Source organism: Lynx rufus, unplaced genomic scaffold, assembly GCF_022079265.1.
Source record: "Lynx rufus isolate CCGP_SWC_20201006 ecotype Redwood Valley unplaced genomic scaffold, mLynRuf1.p SCAF_2, whole genome shotgun sequence".
Lineage (NCBI taxonomy): Eukaryota > Metazoa > Chordata > Mammalia > Carnivora > Felidae > Lynx > Lynx rufus.
The window spans coordinates 189,401,255-189,413,925 of record NW_025814834.1 but is presented as its reverse complement, the minus strand read 5'-3'; the positions used below and the strand labels follow the sequence as shown (position 1 = coordinate 189,413,925).

Sequence of the window (12,671 nt, the reverse complement as noted above, 5' to 3'; positions counted from 1 at the left end):
ATGTTGGTTGCTTCTAAAAGCTGATAGACCTCCCAGGCTAACAGTTAGCAAGGAGATGGGGACTTCAGTCCTACAACCATGGGACTGAATTCAGCCTGCAGCCTGAGTGAGCTTGGAACTGCATTCTTTCCCAATACCTCAGAGATGAACACACCCAGCTCATACCCAGCTCATACCTTGATTTCAGCCTCTCACGAATCTTGAGATCATGACATGAGCCAAAATCAAGAGTTAGACACTCAACCAACTGAGCCACCCAGGTACCCTCATTTTAAGTCACTGAGTTGTGGTGATTTGCTTTATAGCATTAGAAAACTAGTGTATAATAGTTATGGATATAAATGAAACAAGATTGGCCATGGCTTGATAATTGTTAAAAGCTGGATGATTTAAAAAAAAAGCTGGATGATAGATATAGGTGTTTCCATAACTGTTCTATCTACTTTTGTATATGTTGGAAATTTTCCTTAATAAAAAAAGTTCTTAAAAAAATACCCAGGCAACCACTAAAAGGAGTAGACTTAGAAAATAAAACTGTTAAACAGTAGAGTGGTCATAGAAACTTGGTCATAAAACCAACACAGTTTTAGAAATATTACTAGTTTAAATGCTCTGAGAGAGAGCTATGATTTTCAAATATCTGTGTGGACATGACAGGAGATGCTAACCTGGCAGTACGAGTTCATGCATTTGGTGGTCTCTGATATATCTGACTTTGGTATATGACATATTTGGTGTATGTGTTATTGTAGAAATAGGTTTTTTTTTTCTTTAAGTGGAAATTAAATCTAATGTTCACAGAACCTCTCAATTACCTCCTCAGTACTTTAAGCTTCCATAAAAAAATTTATTGTGTAGAGTAAATTCTGAGCTCTCTAAGGCTTTTCTGGTTTGCCTCCTGCGTATCTATCCAGCTTCATATCCCACATTTCCCCTAATCCTTTGCTCTGTAGGCCCAAGCAGTATCAGACTACATATAGTTCCCAGAACACTCAATGTTCTCTCCTACCCATTCTCTTTCATTTATGCTCTTCACTCTCTCTGAAACATCCTTCCACCTGCTATCATTCTACTCCCTCTCTTTCCATAGATGAACACTTAGGAAAATCATTGTTTTAGTAAAACAGAGTAATTCTTACATCTCTAGCACAGTGTAGTCAAACAGACCTGAGTTCAGATCTCAGATTTACCATTTGCTTGTTGTGTGACATTGAGCAAGTTGGTTAATTCTTCTGAGCCTCCCTTATCTTATCTATAAAATGAGAATGCTAATATCTACTCTGAAGGTTTGTTATAATGTTAATACATCTGACACTAGTAACTGCTGTTGCCAGTAGCAGTGGCAGTAATAGTATTGTTATGGTCAGAACCTAATTTTAGGTGAATCTGGTAGATTAGACTAGGATTTACTCCAAAGAACTGAGCGTTTTGGGATCAATAATGAGACATGCACGGTTGTGCTGATGTACTTACCTTGTGATTAGGAATGATCTCATAAGATTCACCTTAGTCTCTTACCTCTCGGAGGTTCTTCATCCTGACATAGGAAGCCAACCAGACATACCATTGGTGATGACTAGACTCCAGGAGGCCAAATGATAAAACCTGGATTAGAAAACGCAAATCCGGTTGACTCCAATGCTCCATGTTCTTGCCCTATACCATTCTGCCATCTTCATATAATTCTTGAATAGTATCAAAAGATACTTCCTGAAATTCTGTTGTTTTGATATTTCTAGCAACTACTGGTAAAATTCTAAATATTGCTAATTGCAGGAACTAATTTTAATATTTCTGAGTATAATTTTCTTTTTTTAAAGCTGATAGTACCATGCTTAAAAAGTTTAGCTTTTTTTCTATTTGTTTATAGTAGTCCCAAACTCTTCGGCATGGAATCTAGTTAGGGAAACAGAAATATTATCAGATCAGATAATCAGGAATAATAATAAGGTGCAGCAGGAACACTAAAAGGAGTCTGGAAAAGCTTCCTGGAGGTGACATTTATGCAGAAACTTAAAGGAAAATCAGCAGAAATAGAGTGTTCCAAAACAGGAGAACACTTCAGATTTGATCATTACACTAACCATTCACTCCTTACAGAAATATTTTGTTTCTTTTTTCTTTAGACTCTGCACTTAAGAAGGCTCAACTAGAAATAGAACACTTGAAAGAAAATTTGATAAAGCTGAAAGAGAATGGTGAGTCATGCATGTTAGTAGATATAATGTTTAATAATACATTAAACAATAATTTAATGTGTATTAAATATGTTTTAATATAATAATATCTTTAATAATAATACTAATAAAGCACTATTGCCATTGTTACTACTTATTTCTACTATTACTACTACTATCACTTACTGCTTACTAAGTAACAGGTATTCTCCCAGGCACTTTATATGCATGAACTCTAATCCTCACAACCCTTCCAAGTAGTATTATTATTCCCATTTCAAATACAAAAAAAACTGAGTTATGGAAGGTTAAGTGAGTTATCCAATAGCTACATTAAGTATTAATGAATTAAGTAATGCAGAGTGAGTATTAGAACCCATGTATCTGGGTTAGTCAGATACTCATGTATCTGACTCCAAAACCTGTGGTCAACACAAATAATACCTATTTTGCCCCTGACATCAAGACACCTTATGATGAATTTAACAATACTTCACACACACGTGTTCACTGGGAAGCCAATAGGTTTGGAATCCATGGTGAATTAGTTAACCTGTCCCTGGCTTGACTGTAAAAATGCTACCAACTATAAATAATACAACAAAAGTTGAGTGTTGTAATGGTTAGCAACTACAAAAATAATTAAAAACATGTTACCAGTTTTAAATAATTCTAAAATTGAGCTTATGCAGTGATACTGTGACTTATAATAAGAAATTTATATTTAGTCTTTGGCCCTGTTTCTGACACCAAGCTTCTAAAACCCTGCAAATTTCCCATGTGGAAATTTGTTAATGAGGACTCTTGGAAAGCCCCTGGTTTACCAATGCTGGAAGGGGACAGGGCTGGAGACTGAGTTTAGTCACCAGTGGCCAATGGATTTAATTACTCATGCCTATGAATGAAGCCTTTATAAAAACCCCAAAGGACAGGGTCTGGAGAGCTTCTGGTCAGTGAACACATGGAGATTTGGGGAGAGTGGTGTCCACAGAGAGGACATGAAAACTCCTCACCCCTTTACTCATACTTTGCCCTGTGCATTTCTTCTATCTGGCTATTCTTGAGTTATATCTTTTTATAATAAACTGGCAATCTAGTGAGTAAAATGTTTCTCTGAATTCTGTGAGCCACTCTAACAAAGTAATCAGACCAATATGGGGGTCGTGGCAACCTCTGATTTATAACCAGTCAGTCAGAAGCACACATAACAACATGAGCTTGCCATTGGCATCTGAAGTGGCGAACATTCTTGTGGGACTGAACCCTTAACCTGTGCAATCTGATGTTATCTCCAGCTAGATAGTGTCAGAATTGAGTGGAATTATAGGATGCCTGGCTGGTATCCAATAATTGCTTGGATGTATAGGAGAAAAGAACCCTTACATTGTAATTGGTGATCAGGATTGTTAACCCTCCTTTTCAAAAGTATGTGATACAGTTATAAACACAGCCTCCTTAGTAATTGATAGAACAATAAAACAAAATCAGTAAAGATATGGAAGACTTAAGAACACTACCAGCCAACATGATAATTATAGAAATTGATAATTATGGAAATGTTTGATAATTTCTATAATTGATAATTATAGCAAACTCCACCAGATGACACATTCTTTTCAAGTATACATGGAATGTTCACAAGGAGAGACCATACTGAGCCATAAAATACATTTTTGTGGAAGAACTGAAATCACAAATTATGTTCTCTGACCATAATAGAATTAAACCAAAAAACAATAACAGAAGTATGTTTAAAAAATCTCCAAATATCATAATTGCACCAAGAAGCATAAAATACCTAGGAATAAATCTAACCAAAGATGTAAAAGATCTGTATGCTGAAAACTATAGAAAGCTTATGAAGGTAATTGAAGAAGATATAAAGAAATGGAAAGACATTCCCTGCTCATGGATTGGAAGAATAAATATTGTCAAAATGTCAATACTACCCAAAGCTATCTACACATTTAATGCAATCCCAATCAAAATTGCACCAGCATTCTTCTCAAAACTAGAACAAGCAATCCTAAAATTCATATGGAACCACAAAAGGCCCCGAATAGCCAAAGTAATTTTGAAGAAGAAGACCAAAGCAGGAGGCATCACAATCCCAGACCTTAGCCTCTACTACAAAGCTGTAATCATCAAGACAGCATGGTATTGGCACAAAAACAGACACATAGACCAATGGAATAGAATAGAAACCCCAGAACTAGACCCACAAATGTATGGCCAACTAATCTTTGACAAAGCAGGAAAGAACATCCAATGGAAAAAAGACAGTCTCTTTAACAAATGGTGCTGGGAAAACTGGACAGCAACATGCAGAAGGTTGAAACTAGACCACTTTCTCACACCATCCACAAAAATAAACTCAAAATGGATAAAGGACCTGAATGTGAGACAGGAAACCATCAAAACTCTAGAGGAGAAAGCAGGAAAAGACCTCTCTGACCTCAGCCGTAGCAATCTCTTACTCGACACATCCCCAAAGGCAAGGGAATTAAAAGCAAAAATGAATTACTGGGACCTTATGAAGATAAAAAGCTTCTGCACAGCAAAGGAAACAACCAACAAAACTAAAAGGCAACCAACGGAATGGGAAAAGATATTTGCAAATGACATATCGGACAAAGGGCTAGTATCCAAAATCTATAAAGAGCTCACCAAACTCCACACCTGAAAAACAAATAACCCAGTGAAGAAATGGGCAGAAAACATGAATAGACACTTCTCTAAAGAAGACATCCAGATGGCCAACAGGCACATGAAAAGATGCTCAACGTCGCTCCTTATCAGGGAAATACAAATCAAAACCACACTCAGATATCACCTCACGCCAGTCAGAGTCGCCAAAATGAACAAATCAGGAGACTATAGATGCTGGAGAGGATGTGGAGAAACGGAAACCCTCTTGCACTGTTGGTGGGAATGCAAATTGGTTGCAGCCACTCTGGAAAACAGTGTGGAGGTTCCTCAGAAAATTAAAAATAGACCTACCCTATGACCCAGCAATAGCACCGCTAGGAATTTACCAAGGGATACAGGAGTACTGATGAATAGGGGCCCTTGTACCCCAATGTTTATAGCAGCACTCTCAACAATAGCCAAATTATGGAAAGAGCCTAAATGTCCATCAACTGATGAATGGATAAAGAAATTGTGGTTTATATACACAATGGAGTACTACGTGGCAATGAGAAAGAATGAAATATGGCCCTTTGTAGCAATGTGGATGGAACTGGAGAGTGTGCTGCTAAGTGAAATAAGCCATCCAGAGAAAGACAGATACCATATGGTTTCACTCTTTTGTGGATCCTGAGAAACTTAACAGGAACCCATGGGGGAGGGGAAGGAAAAAAAAAAGAGGTTAGAGTGGGAGAGAGCCAAAGCATAAGAGACTCTTAAAAACTGAGAACAAACTGAGGGCTGATGGGGGGTGGGAGGGAGGGGCGGGTGGGTGATGGGTATTGAGGAGGGCACCTTTTGGGATGAGCACTGGGTGTTGTATGGAAACCAATTTGGCAATAAATTTCATATATTGAAAAAAAAAATCTTCCTCATGAAGAAAACTGAGTTCAGATATCTTCACTAGTGAATTCTAAAAAACTTTTAAAGAATAAACAATACCAATTTTACATAAATTCTTCCAGAAAATTGAAGAAGACAGAATACTTTCCATATGGGCAGCATTACCCTGATAACAAAAACCAGGCGGAAATATTACAGTATCCCTGATGACTATAGAAGAACTTGTGAAAGTATGGAGAGTAAGAAGTAACTTTGGGAGTAGTTGTGTTTCTCCACAATGAATTGGCCAAATAAGTGGCTGTGCATCTATTCATAAGAATGACATAGATGTATGTGCATGACACAAATAGATGTCCGTGATATGTTATCAGGTGAAAAAAGCAAGTTGTACAGTACTATATGCGGGACAGTGTTATTTTGGCTTTTATTTTGGGGGTCTGGGTGTATGTGTGTGTGTGCCCACAGGACTTTGATGAAGTGGTACACATTAATGTGGGGCAGTAGAGTCGTGAAGACACCGGAATAATTTTGCGTAAGTTGTAAATACCTACTGCACTGAGTGTTTCAACTGTCTACCACGTACCCCACTATCCCAGCTCCTTCCAGCCCCTGTCTTCCCAGGCGCTAAAGGAATAATACTTGACAGTTCTCTAGAATTTTCCTCCTGAGCTCATTCTTACAGGTGAAGGTCCATGCTTTAAGAGTTGTTAAATATTTTTAATAAAACCCTCGTCTGTATGTTAGAATGTGTATATAGAATCTTTTGAAGAGTATTTACTAAGTATTAATATTATTTTGGGTGAGGGTGGTGAATAAGGGTTAGATGAGAATATTCAGTTTGAACATAACATTGTTTGTTTAACTAAAAGCCTATATTCCATTTGTGATCAGCAAAACAATATTGCATTTAAAACAAGCCATAATTTAACTGCATTTTTAAGATTTATGAAAACTAAAATTCTGGTAACCTCCAGTGTGGACAAATGGGGAGTGTCATTGTACAGAATGTAACTTTGTACAATCTTTTTGAAGATTTGTTTTGGCAGTATCTATTACATTTCCTAAATGCACATATCAGCTGATCCAGTGGTCCAATTTCTGGGGATTTGTTTTTTGGAAGTAATGTCATAAGTACCTAAAGACTGATGAAAAAGGATAATGATTTTAGAATTGTTTATAAGAGCAAGTCATTGGCAACACACCTGAATCTTCATCAGTAGGGGAAATGAACGCACTGGGCAGAATAAAATGAGAGGATGCGTTGAGACCAGTAGATTAGTAAGTGATGTATGAATAAGATGGACTAAAGTAGACAGGAATAAATTACTGATATGACACAGCTGCATACCCAAAATATATATTGAGTGAAAGAAGCCTCACACACACAAAATATGTATATTAAGAATCCATTTGTATGAAAACCAAGAACCAGTAAAACTAATTTAAAAGTAGTTCCAAATGAGAAATGGAAAATGACTTTGTAAGGACAGTCCTGTAAAGACATCCATGATACAAAACAACAACAACAACAAAACCCACACATCGATATGGTAAAGTTGCAGACAGATTGTGTAGCATCATTTAAATCTTTGAAAAATTGCACAAGCCAGAAAACAAATGTCTCTGTCTCTGTATATATGCACCCACCCACTGACACATATACAAGGTGGGATTGTGAATGATTTTTTTTTTCTTTTTGGTGTGTGCTCAGCACTTTTCAAATTAAAAAAATTACATGCTAAGAGGGGGAAAGGAAAAGGAAGCAAGGGGGAAAAAAGGAAGAAAGGAAAAATACAAGGAATAATTAATACAAAACAGGTGATAAAGAGGGAAAACAAAGGAGACTTTTTTAAGTTTATTTATTTTATTTGTGTGTGTGTGTGTGTGTGTGAGAGAGAGAGAGAGAGAGAGAGAGAGAGAGAGAGGAAGCACAAGCCAAGGGAGTGGCAGAAAAGGAAGGAGAGAGAATCCCATGCAGGCTCCATACCACCAGCACAGAGCCAGAGCCCTATGTGGAGCTCGAACTCACAGACTGTGAGATCATGACCTGAGCCGAAATCAAGAGTCAGACGTTTAACCAACTGAGCCACCCAGGTGTCCCAACAAAGGAGACTTTTAAGCAGAAGAAGAAAAATAAGAGAAATATATGTGGAAATGGCTAAAAAGAAACAGCTACAAATTCAGGACAGTTTCCCATAGCAAGTTTGCAATAATACAGAAACTGATGAACCCTGGAAAGAGCAGGTCTTAGAGTGGACTACCATTTTTTGGGCTGTGGTGCAGGCAGAAAGATGGTTTTGATACATTAACTTGATTTAGCTTAGAAAATTTGTCCATTCACTGCTCGTGGCTCACCATTTGTTGTCTGTGGGGCCCTACCGTTGCTGAATAGAAGTGTCTAGGAGTGTATGTGGTATGTATGAGAGATAGGACCACAAGCAAGTAGGAAGATAATTTTCTCTGCTGCTGAACTTCTAGGAGGTAGGCTCCACTGCTTTAAAAGTACATCTCCAGGGGCGCCTGGGTGGCGCAGTCGGTTGAGCGTCCGACTTCAGCCAGGTCACGATCTCGCGGTCCGTGAGTTCCAGCCCCGCGTCAGGCTCTGGGCTGATGGCTCAGAGCCTGGAGCCTGTTTCCGATTCTGTGTCTCCCTCTCTCTCTGCCCCTCCCCCGTTCATGCTCTGTCTCTCTCTGTCCCAAAAATAAATAAACATTGAAAAAAATAAATAAATAAAAGTACATCTCCTCCAAGAGCCTCTAGTGCCAAAAACCCTATCCTCAAAATATCCAGCTCTGGGGCGCCTGGGTGGCTCATTTGGTCAAGCATCCGACTTCGGCTCAGGTCATGATCTTACCGTCTGTGAGTTCGAGCCCCGCGTCGGGCTCTGTGCTGACAGCTCAGAGCCTGGAGCCTGCTTCAGATTCTGTGTCTCCCTCTCTCTCTGACCCTCCCCTGTTCATGCTCTGTCTCTCTCTGTCTCAAAAATAAATAAACATTAAAAAAAAAAGTTTAAAATATCCAGCTCATTAGTCTGGTGTGAGAAACAAAAAAAACTGTGTTCTTTTCTCTGTTTTAGATTCAATTGACCTACAGAGAGCAAAGGAACGTAATCAGAGACTGGATGAAGAAATTCTGGCTTTAAGAAATCGGGTTCGATCACTTGACTCAGAAAAAAAAGTGCTTGGAGAAGTAGTAAGTTGTTGAATGTCATTTGTTCTTAGAATTTATTTAAATGTGTATAAAATAACAATCAGCAGCTAGAGCAACATAGATATGTATTACCTATATATATGATTGTATATATATATATATATATATATATATATATACACATATATATATATATATATATATAGTCATTAATGAGGACTGATACTGGCAGCTATAGCATCCCAGATAGATGCCATACTGTGACTTAGATGACCTATCAGTATTTATATTTTATACATTTTAGCTGCCTGTGCTAAACAGTAATGTTACTGCTCTTATGTCAGTTTAGGACCTTTTTAATAAGGATTTAAATATCAGTTTACACTTAATTTAGCAAATAGAAATTATTATTCTATTATATTGGATAAATTTGAGTTGTGCCACATTGTTGAATTATTTCTTTTTAGTAATGTATTGATTTTTTTAATTTTTAGTTTTTTTAATGTTTATTTATTTTTGAGAGAGACAGAGACAGAGCGTGAGTGGGGGAGGGGCAGAGAGAGAGGGAGACACAGAATCTGAAACAGGCTCCAGGCTCTGAGCTGTCAGCACAGAGCCCAATGAAGGGCTCAAACTCACCGACTGTGAGATCATGACCTGAGCTGAAGTTGGATGCTCAACCTACTGAGCCACCCAGGCACCCCTGTATTTATTGATTTTTAATATGGACTTGTAAGTTCTGGATATATGTCTCTTCAATTTTAGTTTATATTCATTTTACAGTCATATCTCTAGTGTCTCACACAACAGCCCACATAAACTAAGTGCTCAAGTAATTTTGTTGCAAGAATGAATAAATACCCAAGAGGATGGCTATTATCAAAACAACAGAAAAAAAAAATGTTGACAGTAATATGGAGAAATTGGAGCCCTTGTGCATTGTTATTGAGAATGAAAAATAGTATTGCAGTGACTATAGAAAACAGCATGGTACTTTCTTTAAAAAGTAAATGTAGGGGCGCCTGAGTGGCTCAGTCGGTTGAGCGGCCGACTTCGGCTCAGGTCACGATCTCGCGGTCCGTGAGTTCGAGCCCCGCGTCGGGCTCTGTGCTGACAGCTCAGAGCCTGGAGCCTGTTTCAGATTCTGTGTCTCCCTCTCTCTGACCCTCCCCCGTTCATGCTCTGTCTCTCTCTGTCTCAAAAATAAATAAATGTTATAAAAAAAAAAAGTAAATGTAGAATTACCATATGATTGAGCAATTCTGCTTTTGAGTATATACCCAAAGAATTGAAAGCAGGGACTTGAACAGATTTGCACACTCATGTCACAGCAGTGTTATCCACAACATCCAAAAGGTTGAAGCAATGCAAGTGTCCCTTGATTGATGAATAGATAAACAAAATGTGGCACATACATTTGGAATATATAGATAAACAAAATGGAATATTACTCAGACTGAAGGGCATTCTGACCTGTGCTACAACAGGGATGAAACTTGAAGACATTATGTTAATTAAAATGTTAGTCACAAAAGGACAAATAGTGTATGATTCCCTTTATATGAGGTACCTAGAGTAGCAAAATCACAGAGACAGAAAATAGAATGGTGGTTGCCAGGGGCTGGGGGGAAAGAGAGGGACAGAATAGGGAGTTCTTATCTAATGGGTAAAGAGTTTCAGTTTTGGAAAATGGAAAGAATTGTGGAGACTGATGATGGTGATGGTTACATAATAATGTGAATGTACTTAATAGTACTGAACTGTGTGCTTAAAAATGGTCAACATGGTAGGGACGCCCATGTGGCTCAGTTGGTTGAGCGTCCAACTCGATTTCAGCTCAGGTCATGATCTCACTGTTCATGGGATTGAGCCCCAAATCAGGCACTATGCTGACAGTGTGGAGCCTGCTTGGGATTCTCTCTCTCCTTCTCTCTCTGCCCCTCTCCCATTCATGCTGTCTCATGCTCTCTCTCTCAAAATAAATAAATAAATAAAACTTTTTTAAAAAGATCAACATGGTAAATTTTGTGTTACATAGGTTTTATCATAATTTTTAAATGTAATCATAAGCATGAATAAACAATGACTGTTCAAGTTGTCTTAATCTTTGTAAATTTATATATTTAATACTGACATATACTTATATGTTTAATACCTGCATGTACATATATACACCTGCATGATAAAATTCAAGAAGGGTACATCCCATACAGTGTTGTTTCTGGAAAGGGAAAAGGGATTGTGGCGTAAGGTTATGATAGGATAATATCATTTTTTTTAAGTTTATTCATTTTGAGATAGAGCGTGTGAGTGGGGGAAGGGCAGAGAGAATGGGAGACAGAGAACCCCAAGCAGGCTCTGCACCGTCAGTACAGAGCCCGACTCAGGGCTCGAGCTCAAGAACCATGAGATCGTGACCTGAGCCAAGATCAAGAGTCGGAAGCTTAACCCACTGAGCCACTTTTTACTCTATAAACCTATGTGTGTTAGTTGAATTTTTTTCGTGAAGAATGTATTCATGTATTACTTGTACCTTTTAATAGCAAAGCAAACCCCCTCCCCAACCCCATACTCTCATATTTAAAATACTTTTGTATTTAAGGTTGAAAGGCTCAAAGGAAAGATTCATGAGTCTCAAGAGAATAAGCAACTTGGAAACCACTCCCCTGGGAAAACTGTGGGTGCTGAACAGAGAGAACAGGTATTTGAAAGTCTATTCTTTCTGGTTTCATATTTTGAAGTGAGTCCCATTTTTGCAGAGTATACCAGAGCGATTGGTGCTGATCATTTATTACTCTCCTCTTATTGCCTCTTTTTCTATTGCTCAGCCAATTAGAGTGGAGGAAGAAATTGGGGTTCAGAGGATGTGTTTCTGTTCACTTCTTCCCCACAGGGAAAATGTATGTGAAGAATGTGATGGATTATTTCTTTTAAAGAAAAGAGGAAAGGAATCTTACAAAGAGACAACCAATTTGAGCATTTTTAATCATCACAATGAAGTTGATTTATAGAATCAACCAATGGTGGGAGAGGGGGTAGTTGGAGTCACACTTAAAGTAATAAACCAGGGTAGAGAACGAGAAAGGCCTAGACGCCATGTACAGTGTCTAGTCTTTTCAGTGTGATCAGCATCTGAAGCGGTGGACAAAGTGATCGACTTTAGGGCTGGAATGAAGCAGGAGCCAGTATGTGTTAGACAGGGCTGTTTCAGACACTCAGGGCAAGGAGCTAGACTGCTTTGGGGGGCTTTCCTCTTATATACTTAAGATGAGTGACATCCCTTGTTGCTGAGGGGTCTCATTCATGAGAGCTGTTTTTATTGTAGCTCCCTGGGCCCTATAGCCCAGACCTCTTAGGTATCATGGAAACTACAGCTACAGAATTTCTTGGCTCTGACCCAAGGAGTTAGTATCCTTTCTTGTCTTCCAAAACCCTTTTCCATATAAGCAGTACATTTTTGTAGGAAAGAGAGGAAGAAAAGCAGGGAATGAGGAGTGGAGGAAAGAAAAGAAGGAATTTACAATCAAGACTGCAATAACTTTTACCAAAATCATTCCCCAAACACTCAGTAGGGCTCTAGTTACAAGCAAGTTGATTATTAATAACTATTTTGATTAGTTTCTTACTTATCCTTCCAGTATGTCTTTATGCAAATGTAAGAAATTTGAATATTTACTCAGATTTCCTCCTTTCCTGATTTCTTTTTCTTTTTACTTCTGTATCATACAAAAGAGAGATCCTTCTGTATCATACAAAAAAAGTCTTCCTCATTCTTTTGTCTTTTTAATTTTTTTTTAACATTTATTTATTTT

The 12,671-nt window shown here is 38.0% G+C and overlaps 1 protein-coding gene across 1 annotated transcript in view; it reads left to right on the top strand.

The window, feature by feature from the left end:
* Positions 1–12,671, top strand: part of CCDC30 (coiled-coil domain containing 30) — a 110,987-nt gene that overhangs the window by 7,954 nt on the left and 90,362 nt on the right. Inside the window, exons 2-4 of the mRNA XM_047082363.1 lie at positions 2,127–2,198; positions 8,786–8,901; positions 11,462–11,560. Coding sequence (XP_046938319.1) covers positions 2,127–2,198; positions 8,786–8,901; positions 11,462–11,560 — 287 coding nt within the window. The remainder of the gene's footprint in view (positions 1–2,126; positions 2,199–8,785; positions 8,902–11,461; positions 11,561–12,671) is intronic.